The 17095-nt window shown below is 42.1% G+C and overlaps 1 protein-coding gene across 8 annotated transcripts in view; it reads right to left on the minus strand.

The window, feature by feature from the left end:
• Positions 1–1100: 1100 nt before the first annotated feature.
• Positions 1101–17095, minus strand: part of LOC136685963 (ataxin-2-like) — a 36287-nt gene continuing 20292 nt past the window's right edge. For 2 of the 8 annotated variants that reach the window (XM_066659484.1, XM_066659477.1), the window contains 13 exons: positions 16235–16405; positions 15994–16101; positions 15483–15553; positions 15031–15398; positions 13275–13341; positions 11610–11756; positions 9114–9131; positions 8152–8221; positions 6286–6479; positions 5678–5804; positions 4509–4891; positions 3427–3613; positions 1101–1729 (listed from right to left, as the gene is read on the minus strand). In XM_066659484.1, the coding sequence (XP_066515581.1) occupies positions 1701–1729; positions 3427–3613; positions 4509–4891; positions 5678–5804; positions 6286–6479; positions 8152–8221; positions 9114–9131; positions 11610–11756; positions 13275–13341; positions 15031–15398; positions 15483–15553; positions 15994–16101; positions 16235–16405 (1940 nt within the window). In that variant the 3' untranslated portion in view covers positions 1101–1700. The remainder of the gene's footprint in view (positions 1730–3426; positions 3614–4508; positions 4892–5677; positions 5805–6285; positions 6480–8151; positions 8222–9113; positions 9132–11609; positions 11757–13274; positions 13342–15030; positions 15399–15482; positions 15554–15993; positions 16102–16234; positions 16406–17095) is intronic. The other 6 variants (XM_066659478.1, XM_066659482.1, XM_066659479.1 and 3 more) reach the window with 6 other exon arrangements.

Genomic DNA, 17095 nt, shown 5'->3' on the forward strand with positions numbered 1-17095 from the left:
CAGGCCCTGTTCCAACCCACGCCCCAGAGCCCTACGCCCTTTCTTGAAGTGCACAATTTTGTGCTCTCTACGAAAGGAGTCAGTGCTCTGTTTCTAAAGCTGAAACACGATTGGGACACACCCCACGCTCCAACTTTGTAACATGCCACACCAGTCATCAACAAACACTCCTCCCTTTTCATCAGAACAAATCATATCAAATTTATTTGTACAGCGTCTTTTACAACTTACGTTGTCACAAAGCAGCTTCATAGTTTCAGAACAGAACATTTAAATCAAAGCCCAATGCGAGCAGCCGAAGGCGACAGTGGCAAGGAAAAACTCTCTCGAGGCTGGAGGAAGAAACCTTGGGAGGAACCAAGACTCACAACAGTGGCAAGAACAACAGATGTATTAGATGTATTTCCGAAAAACAAAAATCCTCATATCCTTAAAAGTAACTCTACAACTTCACCTTCGTTCATCACGCACTGATATATGAATATGTAATTACTCCCAGCCATCATCCCCCCACTACTCACCTGCAGCTCGAAAGCCCTGCCCAACAGGATTTGATTTGCTTCATAGGTGTGTGACCTCAGAAACCCTGTCAGTCTAAACCCATGATTTTGAGACTGTTTTTGGAACGCTGCAGGTTCAAATCAGAAAAGCTCAGCCATGACTTTGACCACTTACTTCACTTATATGCTTTTTTCTGGAGGACTTGCAGGCAGGAAGTTTACATATTTGCACGTTTGGACGCCTTCATAAAGCTCTACGAACACACTAAACTAGCAAAGCTAGCTTGCTAGTCGTACAAAAACGTCAGAGGAAGTTCCACCGCTTCCTACAACAGTTTGCACTTCTGAACACAGAAATAGCAGAAAGGCAGGAGTAGAAACAAATGCTGCTCTCTCCTTTTCAGTGATTTCTCTTTATCTTAAAGGCTCCTCCAGCTGTAATCCAGCAGTGTGCTGTAAATTAGCACAATGGCTCTGGAAATAATAGTGAACTAAAACAAAACACACCATCTCTCAGGGAATATAACACAGAGACATGTACAGTTTTTAAAACTTTTTTTTAATGTTTTTAATTTTTTTTATTCATTTATATTATCTACAAAGTAAAAGTTCATTTAACTTAACAGTTTAATAACGGTCAAGTGTAATGGGGCTCATCATTTGATTAATAAATAATTAATGTCTTTTTTTGCCAAATATATGTTTTAAATCAATGGAAGTTTCCGTTTTGTTTAGTTTGGTTAGAATGTTTTTTCCTTTGTTTGTTTTGTTTGCTTTCCTTTACCCCAAGTTCTTGAACGCAGCGATAGCAGCAGCTTTTTAACAGTAAGGTTAATACTGTCAATAGATTGGAAGAATTTTTCATTAACTTAGAAGGTGCAGACAAAATGAAAGTTCCAGTTTCTTGACTTTCGGTTTCTCACTCGTAGCATTGCTGTTAGAACGTGAAAACAGTCCCTCTCCCGTTAAAACGCTTGTTAAAAAAACCCCACAACATTTCACCCCAACTTCTCTTGTTAGCATTAATTACTGGTGGAGTAGCAGAAGTGCAGCATGACTGAAGTTTCTGTGGCCGCTTCACTGGGTATTTAGAGACGGAGAAGGAAAGGAACTGCTCAGCCGGGCAGGTCAAGGGTGGGACCAGAAGGTTTTGGAGGAGCATGTTTCACTGGAGTCGGATCTCTGCTTCGTCCTCGTCCTCTACAGCTGCTGCTGATGATGAGCTTGTACTGAACACAGGGAGAGGGGGGGGGGGGGGGGGGGCAATAATCAATCTCAAATATGTTTGAATAGCCAGAGATTTCAGACTCCACTTTTTGTCCAGGACTTTGTGTATTATTAACTGGCTATAAATAAAATAAAACAATAATAACAGCAGCCCAGGATAATGGGAGCTTCTCCTTTGTTTCTTAGCTGACACTAATGTTGACTCAATTTCCTTCATTCATTGTCTGTAAGCGCTTATCCAGTTCAGGGTCGCGGTGCGTCCAGAGCCTACCTGGAATCATTGGGCACAAGGCGGGAACACACCCTGGAGGGGATGCCAGTCCTTCACAGGGCAACACAGACACACACACACACACACACAGACAGACACACACAGACACACACACAGACACACTTTTTGAGTCGCCAGTCCAACTACCAACGTGTTTTTGGAGCGTGGGAGGAAACTGGAGCACCCGGAGGAAACCCCACGCAGACACAGGGCAACACACCACACTCCTCACAGACAGTCACCCGGAGGAAACCCACGCAGACACAGGGAGAACACGCCACACTCCTCACCGACAGTCACCCAGAGGAAACCCACGCAGACACAGGGAGAACACACCACACTCTTCACAGACAGTCACCTGAAGGAAACCCACGCAGACACAGGGAGAACACACCACACTCTTCACAGACAGTCACCTGAAGGAAACCCACGCAGACACAAGGAGAACACACCACACTCCTCACAGACAGTCACCCGGAGGAAACCCACGCAGACACAGAGAGAACACACCACACTCCTCACAGACAGTCACCCGAAGGAAACCCACGCAGACACAGAAAGAACACACCACTCTCCTCACAGACAGTCACCTAAGGGAAACCCACACAGACACAGGGAGAACACACCACACTCCTCACAGACAGTCACCCGGAGGAAACCAACGCAGACACAGGGAGAACACACCACACTCTTCACAGACAGTCACCTGAAGGAAACCCACGCAGACACAGGGAGAACACATCACACTCCTCACAGACAGTCACCTGAAGGAAACCCAAACAGACACAGGGAGAACACACCACTCTCCTCACAGACAGTCACCCGGAAGAAACCCACACATACACAGGGAGAACACACCACACTCCTCACAGACAGTCACCCGGAGCGGGAATCAAACCCACAACCCACAAGCTCCAAGCCCCTGGAGCTGTGTGACTGCGACACTACCTGCTGAACCACCGTGCCGCCCCCCCTTTCATAAATAAATTCCCCTAATTGTATGAATGGGTTCTTCCAGTTAATTAACAAGTATGATCAATTTTTCTGAGACTGCTTTTGTTAAATTGAGGAAGCAAATTGCTTCATTGAGGGAATAAATTACTGAACTAGGGGAACAATTTATTTTTAGAGTGAATTAACTGAGGGAGCGCTCATTTTAAACTTCCAAAGCAATTTTTGTACCAATGATTCCAGGTAGGCTCTGGACCCACTGCGACCCTGAACTGGATAAGGGTTACAGATAATGAATGAATGAATTATTTATGAATGATTTAAAAATTGTCTTCTTTCAAGTCAGATCTCTTCTCACTTTAGTTGCATGTAAAAAGTAAACATCAGCTCTGCATTGTTGATAATCACTCCATTTACAAGACTCAGGTCTGCCTCTGTTTCCTCATGTGTAGAGTTATGTTGTGCTTGTTTCCTAACCTGAAACCATACCTGAAGGGTGTGCCATATAGGAGAAGTGTGTAGTTGAGGAGACGGGTATAGCGTTAAGAGTGCCCTGGGCCATTGGGGGCTGGGGCCCAGTAGGTGGCTGAGTGGCCATCAGCATCACAGGAGGGTGGGATGCAGTGCCGTGATGAGTGGGCACCATTCCTGACTGCATGTGTGCCTAAATAAGAGAAAGATTACAGCAATGAAAAGGGGATTTAAGATCCCTTAGTATGTAGCATAGCCATACATTAGCCTAAGGTCACAATACCCAGTGCCATTGAGGAGGCCAGCAGGATTATAAAGCTCTGGGGGATGGAAAACTGTGTTTTCTCTAGAGCACTTTTCATATATGAACCCGGGAGAATCTGGGAGTTGCTCTATCAGACACGTAGCGCACAGCGAGAGATGTGTGTCAGATGGGTTTCGCAGTTGAAAATCATCCACATGCTTTAGGCATGGGCCGGCACCTGTGCAATGTGTACGGGAGATACAGAGTGATTCTCCAGAACATTAGCAGCTGTGCTCCCACAGTATGACATGTGTTATGGATATAGCTCCTCTGGGTAAACGGAAAATGTCAAGCATAGGATTCACAGAGCGCCATTCAATACCTCTGAGACTGGATCAGTAACTGACCTCCACAACATTCAAGCAGCTGAATATAATCAAAAAGTGTCCTGAAAAGAGAAGCTTTTACTGCAGTAAAGGAATGACGCACTACCTATTATTTCCCTTAATTTTAGAAGAACAGAGAAAGTATTGCATCAATCACTGACATTTAAAGGAATACTAGGTAAGATTTGGTATTTTTGTTCCTGGGCTCCATCTACAGTTGCAGAGTTAAATTACACTTTACAGCACTGTCTTGTAATCAAGGGGTCGGGGAGATACATAATGCAGTTTCTGCAGTGCTGAGCTCTGAGTAGCAATGACAGAGACTATTTTCCCTGTTACAGCTAAGTGAAGTGTCACAATGATTTTAAAGCTGATGATTTTGAACATCTCAAGCACTTCCAGAAGCTGTGGCAACAAGAAAGGGCAAGCAAACTCTCAGCCGAATGAATGGACCTCACCTGTGGCACGTGAGCCATATGGTTGGGGTTGTATCCGTGCTGAACCTGGGAAGGGTGGATGTAGACAGCTTGCTGGGCTGAGGGGAAGCTGCCCTGTGGGGACTGGGGGTTGGGGCCAGGGGTCATGGAGGGAGGGGTGGGAGCCAGGGCTGAGTACATCTGTTGTTGCTGGGGGTTTCCCAGGTGGAGAGCTTGAGCAGCTGCGGCGGCAGCAGCGACCTGGTGCTGAGGATGCTGCACAGGGCTCGGGGCGGGGTGGCTGCCTCCATGTTGACCGCCCTGCTGCCCCTGTCCCGTGGGGGTAGCTGAGGGCTGTGGGTGCTGAGGGTGAGGATGGAGAGTGGCACTAGGGTGTGGGTACTGCTGGGGGATCGGGGCAGAAACTGAAAAACACAAGAGAGGCAAGAGTTCAAATGTGGAATTATATCTACCAGCTAGTTATTTCCCCAACATGTTAAACATATTGTGTAAGAAGTGCACATTATTTACAGTACAAGTGAACGTAAAATTATCCATTATTTATAGTGCTTTAAAGTACAGTGCCAAACAGCTTATTCTGTCATTGCCTCGTTTGGTGTTTGGTGGTGGACTGGATGATTGAAGTTTGAAGAAACAATTAAATTGGCAATTTAACACTTTATTCATTAAACTAACAGGAGCCTCAGTAGCGTGTGGAAGAACCATACACAGCCACAAAGTCCTTTTCAGAAAGGCAGGATTCAGTGCCTGTTCTTTTAAATGAGAAATAAAGACACAGCTCACAGCCAAGCTCCGTTTTAGCCATTTTTGCTCAGTTCTCTTTACTCTCCGTTTTTACTCAGTGCTCTTATTTCTCCGCACTGGTGTCTGTTTTAACCTCAGTTTAACCTCATCTTTGTGTTCTCACAAATGCAGACGAGGAGCGGGGCAGTTTTAAAGTCTCTGCACCTGATGTCAGAAGCAGAGCAGAGTCAGAACGTTTCCCACGTTTCCTGACTCAGGCAGCACACAGAAAACCGCCTGGGTGTTCTAATGTGCACATGCACTGACCCCCCGTTAACTACTATTTGTTTTAAAGCAGCAGTGGTACTTCTTTAATCCAGAGCAGGAGAAATGTGTAGGTGCATGTGCAGTGGATATGGGAATGATTAGGTCATAAGGCTGTTGAAGAGCAGGGTTGGGGTTCTTACCATACATAGTGTGCGTCTGCTCACCATACTGGGTGGTGGAAGAGGAGACCAGGCTGGGTTGGCCATGGGTGTGTGGGGTGAGCATCCTTGCACTGCCCTGCATCACTGGACTAAAAACATGCTGGGGCTGGAAAGGAAGACAAATAAAGTGTAGACTTTAAACAATGAAGCTTTTCATGAGAACAAGTCTTGGCTTTTATTTGTCAGATAATTGCATCAAATAATTAAAGCCTTGCCACGTGTATGTATCAGATCGGTCATCTGTTTTTACAGCAGAGAGCTCAAATCAAGCCGTTTACTCTTTGAAAATTTGAGGGAAAACGTGTGTCCTATATGTCAAAGGAAACAATAAGAATGAACATGAATGGGACAAATATGAATACGTGAAAGGCATATTCTATATACATTTTTACATTAATTATAATGTAATAATTTGTGTGTAGACATGTAATTATATGCCAATGTGATACCAACGCAGCACAAACCTGGGGACAGATATTGTGCCATTTTTCAGAGCTGGTTGTTTCCATTTCTTCTTTCCGTTGTAAGATTCTCTAAAGGCATTTTACATCTCAACACAACACGATAACACTTCAGTGTGTTCATACCTGGGACTGGTAGTGAGTCATCTGTTGCACCAGGGGCTGGCTGGCGAACTGCTGGGGGCTACAGGCGAAGTATTGTGTGGAATACGCTGGGCTCGGGGCCACGATGGGGGGTCCTGCAGCCGTGGCTGGGTGCATCATGGTGGACGTGCCTGGAGGATGATGCTGGTCTGGTCTTTGCTGTGGCATGTTGGGTACTGAGAGAGGGGTAATGGGAGAGACTGATTTTGACAGATGGTCGTTTTTAAAAATAAATCCATGTGAACGATAATTCTCTCAGTCTTTGCTGTCAAAGGTATGGAGATATTCCTTTTATCTGATGAACCTTTAATCTCTATAGAAATATTAGGTGCACAAATTAGTTTAAAGTGTTTTGTGTGTAATGTACATTTGTGATTCAAAATTCAAACATTATCCAGTTCCTTTGTCATTTTATACATAGTGTTAAAAACAACAATTGTCATTTTATTAATAAAAAAAAATGAACCTAAACATTAAGCAGTTTGAAAACGGCAAGCGAAGAGATTTTACTGGTCACTGTTTTTGTTACGAAAAAGAGCTGCAAAAGCATCAATTTTTGTTCTTGGGATAATTTTATAACTATTATATACATTACACAAAAACGTTTTAGAAGTTCTTTGCACAACTAATATCTGAAACAAAACAGGACACTGTGGTATCAGGCATTGTGACTTTATACACACTGGAGCACCTGCACATGAGACTAGAGGTCCCCTGCACTGGGCTGTGGAGCAGTGAAACTGTATTCTCTGGAGTGATGGAGCTCTGGGATGAGTGGGAGTAGCATTCCTGATTCAAACCTAATCATCCAACATCATTACCTGATCCCACTAGTGCTCTTGTGATGGATTGCCAACAAATCCTCACAACAAATGTTCCATATTCTAGTCAAAAGACTTCTGAAAACAGCAGAGTCTATTACTGTAGCAAGTCTACAAACAAATAGGGCAGCACGGTGACGCAGCAGGTAGATGTCGCAGTCACACAGCTCCAGGGGCCTGGAGGTTGTGGGTTTGATTCCCGCTCCTTGTGTCCACGTGGATTTCCTCTGGGTGACCATCTGTGAGGAGTGTGGTGTGTTCTCCCTGTGTCTGCGTGGGTTTCCTCCGGGTGCTCTGGTTTCCTCCCACAGTCCAAAAACACACGTTGGTAGGTGGATTGGCAACTCAAAAAGTGTCCGTAGGTGTGAGTGTTGCGAGTGTGTGTGTCTGTGTTGCCCTGTGAAGGACTGGCACCCCCTCCAGGGTGTTTTGCCGCCTTGCGCCCAATAATTCCAAGCAGGCTCTGGACCCACCGAGACCCAGAACTGGATAAGGGTTACAGACAATGAATGAATTCAAACAACTCCCATTGGCAGTTTTGGGACTTTGCGGTAACTCTTGTATTAAAATATTAAAATGGAAATTGTGATTTCATTATAAATAAATGAATGAAACGAAGTATTAATACACACGTTCAGTAACATCAAAATAATTATCTGTTAATGGTCTAAATATTATCCCCAAGAACAGAACATAGCTTTTTCCTGATGGAGCTCATAATGAATAAAGTGACTAATAAATTCTCCACGCTCATCATTTTCCATCGACTTAACATTTAGTAGTAATTTTTTTGTTGAATAAAATAACAGTTGTCATTTTTACTGCTACACATCTGTCACCATAAAATGGCAAAAGAGCAGGGGAATGTTGAATTATGAATTACAATTATACCTTACACAAATATGCTGTAAAACGTATTTGTACACCTAATATTTGCATGTGGTGTTTGAGAAAATACAGGTAAGTAACACTCTTGCACACACACATATGCAAGCACCATGCTTAAAAACAGCTGCAGCCCTCTCACCTTTACCTGGTCTGTAGGACTTGGACTGGGTCATAGGCATTTGAGGAACCTGAACGTACATAGCAGGAGTCTGAGGGATGAGGAACACAAGTTAAAACAGCTCGGAATTCAACCTCGCCTCTTCGTACAGGGCTGTGTGAAGGATTCAACTCATAATCATCCTCAAATCCTTCAATATCCAGGCTTTTAGAACAGTAGGATATTGTGTGCGTCAACCTTGTCCCGTTTTGGGATGATTTCTTTACTTTTTTTTTGGTCCGTTTGGGAGGTGCAACTGATCCTAAAGCACTTCCCATCTTTGTTGTCCTGCAACTCGCGCTATTAATGAAAGAAACCTCCACAACCACCCACTGTGCTCACTGTGTTAACTCCTTATTTGTTTTTCTGTTGTGGTGCCAGATTAAACCCACATTCAAAATTCATTTAACATTAATCCTCTGTACATTTTCCATTTGCACAATGTTTAATAAAACACAGACAACCGAGAAAGTCATTTTAAAATGGAATATTTCACTTTTAAACAGTGAAACACAAACTTTGAAATGTCCCATGTTCACAGGGACCATAAGATGATCTTAAACTCTACATAAGGAAAAGCCTACAGGTAAATACACAGGTACAGTATCAGTTTCAGACTCAACTTTGGTCAACCATTTAAACTAAAAAAATTCCTAGGGAAAACTAAGAAAATAAATTGCAAAGAAATTTTACTTCATAAGTAAAACTTAAATTATAAATAAAAAGTGCCCATTTTAAAAATCATATGTTTAAGGATGATAACCTAAGCTAAAAAAGCCATACAACATTAGTTATTTATTAGTGATATCAATAAATACAAACAAGAGAAAGACATTACGGTAGGAAAAGGACAAAATTCAACATTGGCTGGGCACTACTTAAGCAGGCAATCAACTCTTACAAGATCAACAGGGACAAAGGAAGAAGTTTAGAATTGCACAAACCTTCCAGATAATGCTTTTCTAATGGAGAGAGAGAGAGGAAAGAAGGAAAAGAAAAAAAGAACCAGTCTTTAGTTTGATCATCGTATGCTACTGACTTGTCTAATGCTAAACCACCCAAAGCTACTGTTGAAATCACTAGGCTATCCCTTGACTGGAAACTCAACAAAAAGAAATAATGAGCAATCTGCCCTAAGAAACGCTGCAGTGAATTCAAAACAGTGCTTTGACAACATTTTCAAACTCAAAATTAAAGACAAAAAAAGTAATTGCCCAAGTCACCAATTTTACTGAAATTTTTGAAATAAAATAAAAAGGGGTCTAATTGCGTAAAGCACCTCCAGACACATGCAATTTACAGCAGGTACTAGTCTCGTCATCTTTCATTTAAACGATCATGTAATCTCGGTCATGCACTGGGAGTACATGCAATTCATTTTAGCTATGCAAGAAATTAACAAGTGTGAATTCAGGAGACATGAGAAATGCATGTAGTGTTCAGCAAAGCAATGGTCACAAAATAATTACAAAACTCCTGAGAACAAATGGTTACACACAGCAGAAAAAAAGGGATGTAGTAACAAACAGAAACATGATGTATGATATCCAATAGAGGTGGGAGAGAGGCTTAAATCATTACCAAAATGAAAGTACTGTTACTGAGTTTAAAATAAACTCCTAGTAAAAGTAAATCTACTTTGAAATCAGTGTGTGTGGAAGCTCAAAAGTAGCAGTTTGAGAAAGCTAAAGTGACGAATAAGATTCAGTGCAGTAATCCAGCATCTAGAAGAACAGGAAGTGAAAATCGAACCACTCTGTTCTTCTCTTTTGGATAAATTTGGTCTAAAACAAAACGCTATAAAACCCGTGTAATGTTAGCAATGACCAGGCACAGAGCAGGACACTAACTACACAAAATCACATAAGATATTAGTGACTAGTGACATGGAGAAACAGCATTTAGCTGCTACTATACTATAGCTGCTCTTAAATGGAACCAGTTGATGGAGATCATTAGATCATCAGTAGAGCACCAGTGCAGATACTTTTAAATCCACACTGAAAATGTTCGTTTGAGCTCAGTTTAAAAAAGTTACACTTTTTATTGTGTTACGGCAATTTACATTTTGCAGTTCTTTAATATTTTATTATCTAGTTTATTGTCTGTTCTGTTACAGCATTTTAACTGTAGATTTTCTGCCTTTCTGCGGCATCAGATCCCAGGAATGTTTTACTGCAGTGGTTCTCAAACTGTGGTGTGAAGCAGTGAGTGGTGGGAAGCCAGATGACCTCGAAAGAAATTGTAATTAATTAAAGAATTATTTAATAACTGAAAATGTTCACGTGTAAACTACATAATGTTTCAAGGTTTTTATAATTAAGCTTTAATAAAAACTGTGTTTAAAAATAAATAAATACAACACGGGCTACAGTAGTTCAGTCTGTAAGAGAAGGGCTGCTGCAGCGTTCCCCCGCTTCTTATTTCCAGGGAGGGAACGCGATCTCCCAGCGTTTGTGAAATCCGTCTAAAGAAAGCCCAGTTTCAGCTTCTTACTGAATCCTAGCAAAGGCTAGAGACAGACGTGAGTGATTAGGACTTTACTGCAAAAAGGGCAAAGTGAAAACAAGAAAATCAAACCAAGACCAACCCAGCGACGTACTCCTCAGCCCAGAACGACTAAATCTAGAGGCAAAAATAGAGAGAACACTTAAGTACATCAACATGGCCGATCTTCACATCATTAACGCCCTAAAACTACAACTCCACGCCTCCTTCACCGACTGATACAAGTGCAGAGAGCTGCTGTGACCTACTCTAAGCGCCACACTGTTTTCACCTATAGTCTATTAAAGCGCATATTAAATGTACCTCTTTTTATTTGTATCAAAATGCTTATTTCCCCAAAACTGTATATGACCTCATAAATGTATAATGGTGTTTAAAACAGGGTGTATTTCTGCCTTGGGCACAGTGATATTGGGTAGGCTCTGGACCCACCGCAACCCTGAATCTTAAAATGATTGTGTAATCCATGCCAAAGCAAGACTAAGACTGATGGGTGGTACTTGGTCTAAAGTTTGAGAACCGCTGTTTGAATCACTTTTACTTATATTTACGTTTATATGACTTAATATTTTTATCTCCCACACCTGTCTGTACCTTCTCGTTTATAAAGCACTTTGAATAAATGCAGTATATGAACGATGCCACAAAAATAACCTTGACCACATGCAACTACAAAGTTAGATTTCTTTACTCTTTTGTATTTATATTTAAAAAATTCAAACCCCTCAATGCTCTACTTGAGTACAAACTTGTGTAAATATATAACAAGTCACAACCTACCTCTGATGTGAACTGAAATATTAGTAACGGCTCGAGAAACAGGACGGTGTTAACAAGAGATGGTCAGCACACTTAGAACGAAGGTGGTAACGATGGAAAGTCATGGAGATGAGGTGTGGATGTAGGAGAGTGGAATTATGGGTTCTGCTCACCTGTACTCCAGGGCTGACCGGGGTCAGAGGGTACATCTGTGGGAAGCACATAGGCTGGCCGTACACGGCAGGGGGCTGTTGCACCACGATGGAGGGGCTAGGTTGAGCCTGAGGCCGCGGCAGAGTGGGAGTTGTTGCAGGTTTGGGCTGGTTCAGAACCAGTCAGAAAATAACGCTGGATTACTTGACACACTCAGTTTCTTTCCTTCAATTCTTCATTTGCACTTTTAAATATTGTAACAGAGCACCCAGGAAGTGATCCCTGGGTTACTACATGACTTTTATCATCTGCCTTTGGAACACTAAGTCTAAAGAAGTGGTTCCCTCAAGGTGGGAGATACATATTATTACATAATTAATGAAAACTTTAATACACAATACAAAAACATACAACATGTCAATTAAAAGGTGATTTGTCACTTTGTTTAAGGTCCAGTTTTGTATAAATAGTGGACATTGGAATCAAATATATGTACGTGTGTGTGAGTGGAGGGGTGGTCGGGATCAAAACAAATTCTTGTCTTCAAAAGGGAGGCACCGCAGAAAAAGTCTGGAAACCACTAATTTAAAGCATTCTCAAGAACGATGTGGTCTTAATGTAACACTGAACTTGAAAGTCGAAGGAGAAGTCATTTAACTTATTCATTCGAAAGTGAAGACGAAATGTAGACAAAATGATTATATGAACTTAGGTTTACTGCTCTTCTTGTAATTTTATTTGCTTTTATAAAGACAAAGATGTTTTAAAGCCACCGTCCACTTGTTTTCACACTTTTCTTCTAATAATTTCTTGTACATTTTTTGATAAATGTGCTCTGAAGTGGCACAGAAGTAAAGTTTTCTTCTGTTGGATTTTAGTGGGTGGGTTTAAACTTGGCTGACGTGATGTTGGTGCTGCCAAAGTACCAACCAGTGTTAACAATATATTTACGTAAATCACCACCATAAAGACACGGCCATAAGCAGATTCAGCCTCTAAAGCCGTGTTGTGAGAGGAGTTTCTCAGGAGATAGTTGTAATGAATTATTTTAGAAGTCTCTTCAACAGTAAAACTCCTGAATCTGGATGCCATTATAACAACAGCAGAAGGAACGAGCCGCAGTCCCCCAAACTTACCACCGGCACCATTCAAACCTCTCAGTCCACCTCTCAAGGTGGGTACAGACTACAGCTGTCAGCTCTCAGCTCCCGTCTGCTGCCGGGGGCGTCCAAAACCAGGCCAGTTCAGGGTTTTGATTTTCTGAGGCGATTCTTTGCTACTGACACTCACATTGCTTACGATTTGACTCACACACATCTAAGAGCAGCAGACTCTGACTTTTGCAGCTTTTAATCACTATTAAACATTATTATTACATAAATTAATATTAAAACAACAAGACGTGTAAATTCTAATCCCTCTGCGCATACCATCATACATTTTATATAATTTAAAACGAGTGGACAGTGGCTTTAAACGGTTTATTCTGACACAAACATTTTTTAAATATTGGGAAAAGACCATTTCCTGCTGATGTGAAAAAAATGCACTAAATAGTATGTATTGGTACTAAACCTCTACAAATGCTTATGACAGTGTTTAAGTTAGGACTGAAACTACAATGGAAAAACTATGCTTTTTTGTGTGGCCCAAGTACTCCATCATTTTATAATTTATATACTCACTGGGGTGGCAATAGCTCTGGGGTTGAACTCCTTGGCATTGGGATTAAGGGTTGATTTTCTAACACTCCTGTGTAAAATAATAAAAACAAAACAAAGTGAATGACTGGATGAATAAAAAATTTACACTTGTATATCACTGTTGTAGACAGTTAAAGCACTTTACATTCTTTGGGACATTACGTCTTGTGTACACTACGGGTCTGTCCCAAAACCTAGTGAGCAGTCTACAACACACAGGCTGTCATAAGATAGATAGATAGCTCATTCTTAGATAGCTCATTACGCTGCCCAATAAGATCTTAATCTGGGCAAATTTTAAGGCAGCATCAAACCGTTCGTCAGCCGCAAAGGCAATCCCATGATTCAACGCAAGCACAACTCCCATCTATTTCACTCTTCTCCCAGAGCAAAAATAATTGAAATCGCAATAAAAACAGGAAGACTAGAATCCATTGCAATGAAACCCTGTGGCGTCGCTAGCTGCTAAGGGAAGTAAACACTGGTCACGTGCGGTGGGCAGGAACAAGCCGTTACACAATCACTCTCCAACTACAGCATCTCAATAATCTCCCTCATGACGACAGAGGTCTGTTAGAGCACTGCCGACTTAAACAGCTGCCACGTCACGTTTGTGTGGAAACTGCAAAAAGATGTGTGTCACACTCTAAAGAACCGAGGATAATGCACTACACCACTCCAACCTCCTGCTCAAATGAACCACACAATGCCCCCAAACACTTGACTCACCTTACAGAGGAGACGCAGGTACATGGAATTACAACTTGCTGCTGTTATTGTTGACACTGTTATTTTTGGGTTCCTTGGGTCATGGACATGAAGACGTGATCTCTACACACTTCAGATGGACTAAATTCCACCTTAAATGGTTCAAAAGAAGTAGTAACATCCACATTGAAGTAGGTGCACCATTTAAGGTGGAAAGGAAAATACTTTAGGTAAAAATGTTCAGGTGCATGTGCCTCTCGTACAATGTAAATTTAATTAAATGAGAGAAACACTATAGAATTTCTTTGAAAATGAGGACGATGACTGGACGGGACCTGACCACAGTGGCACGTGCAGCCAGTACTTTGGGCCAACACCCTGACTTTGTCCAGGAAAATGCCCCAGGAACTTTTAGGACCTCAGATTAAAAAGACAGCTTCATTTGTTCAATACAGTGTTTCCTGTTACTGCGCGTGAGGAAATAGCTTTCACACAGACCACAGAGATAGCGCCCCCTGCTGGCAACACCAACACCACTTCCACTTAGTACATCTGCAGGTTCAGGTGCTATGGCTGCATGGTTTCTGGTGTTGAGATAAAATGATAAGAAAAATAGGGCTCAATTTACACTGAAAAAAAAGGATCATAAAATTGGAGCTAGTTCACATTCCAGGGCAAACCATCCAAAAATAACCAGCAGACCCCGGGGCAGACTTGAGATCCTTCTCAGAAACATGGCACAGAACAAACAATGCCATTTATCCAGCCATTTAGACAACAGCCAACTGTACTGTCATGGATCCCTGGTCACAGAAGGACAATAGCACCACTGAGAAATCCTGAGTTCATCCCTGTAGTGTAGAAGAAACAGGGCCCTAGTTTAAGAAAAAAAACGAGTCCCTGAAATAAAAAAAAATACGCCATCCGTCAAACTGGCCCTGAGACTGAGCCCTGAGACTCAACGCTCAGGTCAGTTCCCACTTGTGCCCTAGTGGCCGATAGGCAGAAACATCTATGGCTCATTACTTACTCCGGTACAGGGTCTTTCTTCTCCTCTTTGTCATCCTTGTCTGATTTTGCAGAAGCAGTGACAGCAGGAGATGAAGTCTGGACCCCCTGAGAGGTCACGTCTGGCCCTCGTTTCTGCTCAGACACGGTGCCAATCGCTGAGGAAGAGGGAGACGGAGAAGGGGCGCTAGGCTTGTTCCCGGCAGGGGTGCCAACCACAGCCGCTGACACGTCATCGCTGCTGGAAGTTTCTAAGCAAACTTTGGGTCCTGCTGAGTCTGTTGTGCTCTTGTCGGTGGGCTGCTGCTCCTTTGGTTTCTCTCCAGGGTCCCGACGAGGCTTGGTGACCATAGTCTCAAAGACCGTGTCTGGATTAGCGCTGGACTGCAACTGATTAAAGATTTACAGTTTAAAACGGATCTTTCTTACATTATTAGTCACAAACATAATAATAAAAGAAAAAAAAAGACTTACCCTAAAATCTACACTAAATTGCTTTAAATTATCTATTTGTTTTCTGTGGTCTGGAGCCATACTGGGAGGTCCTACAAAAGAGAACGTAAAAATCAAGAGAAAACTATTAGATTTCGCACACTTTGGCATTGATATATGTAAATATGGACCCATTATAACAGCAAATACGGATCTTGGTTTTTTGGATGCAGCATATGTTGTCCTTCATTACAGACAGGAACCCTGGGCGCACGTTCGTAGGAAGGACTTGTTGGAGCAAGAAAACGAATCAACACTGTATTTGATTACATTTCTAGGCATACGCAGAGTGAGAAATCCGAAAGAATTCAGAGTAAGTGTAAATCTGTTTTCTGAATTAAAATCCAGCTCTCTTTATAGTACTTCTTAAATCTAGGTCTTAATACGAATAAGAAATCAGAGTATATGACTACAGAGAACATTAATGACCAGGGTTTTTTTCACAGGTCTTCTGTATTTCATGCAGGACTTTGAAAATTTTAACAGGACACACCTTTACTCCCAGGCCTACTGATGCCCGAGGAAGATTCCACAGGCTTTACATTCTCCTTGTTAGCAGAGGGTGAATTCTGCCTTGTCTCTTGTATCCTGGACTCTTTTGCTACAAAGAGAGACAGAATAAAAGAAAACAAACCCTTTAAGCTGAGTGCACACTAAACAAATTTAGCTCTGACTTTTCTGACACAGAAAACTGACTGACTCTGCATTAAGCACACTTCAAAAGAGGCCCCTACCTTCCGCTAAAGGTGTTGCAGCCAGGTTAGGTGCAGGGCTTGCTGTAGTAGGTGATATGGGTGTGGCCACAGAGTCGACGGGCACTGTGCCGGCCTGTGGGGAAGACAAGGAAGAGGGGCCAGAAGGTACTGCCCCCATACTGCTCTGCCTAGGAGAACGTGGTCTGTGTGCTGTGGAGAGAGAGAGAGAAAGCCAAAGCAAAACTCTTTTGTCATTTCTCCACAAATATCGTACACAGAAACGTCGTTGGGAACACAACCCAGACCCTTGCAAAGGTCAGTATTCAAACAACAGTGCCAGCTCACCCAAGCAAGCAGCAGCAGCAGGGGCATCAAGGAAGGCACAAAGAAGCGCTTGTTTTAATTCTTTTCGCCCAGTTCTCTTCCTTCCCTGCTTTCATTTTTGTTTGGATCTATTTCTCCACTCTTGTATAAGTAATGCGTGATCTCTAAAGTGTCTGCATGTGATTTAAGAAGCGTTGCAAAATCAGAAATCATTATTTTATGCCCTGCTTTCTAAATTATGCAGCCCACAAATACATGTTTAGGTGGTCTTATTTCACAGTGGGTGGGTTGGCAGGCTGCAGATACACAAAATAATGTGCACATGCACTAAACATTTTTTTTCTTCATATGTTCCCTTTAAGGAAACTTAAACTTAAAATGTTATATAATTTATATATTGCACCCAGACTAATCTGGAAAGACCTCATGATTCATGAGTGGTATGAGCTTCTCTAAAAGCAGGATTAGGGCTGGGCTTATTCAAAAATTAATCGACATTCAGAAATTCTAATTGACATAAACTTGTCTATATCGATTATATTTATTCAGTTATGTCCCCACTGTGTGTTCATGTAC

The sequence above is a fragment of the Hoplias malabaricus genome, unplaced genomic scaffold (genome assembly GCF_029633855.1).
Source record: "Hoplias malabaricus isolate fHopMal1 unplaced genomic scaffold, fHopMal1.hap1 H_1, whole genome shotgun sequence".
Lineage (NCBI taxonomy): Eukaryota > Metazoa > Chordata > Actinopteri > Characiformes > Erythrinidae > Hoplias > Hoplias malabaricus.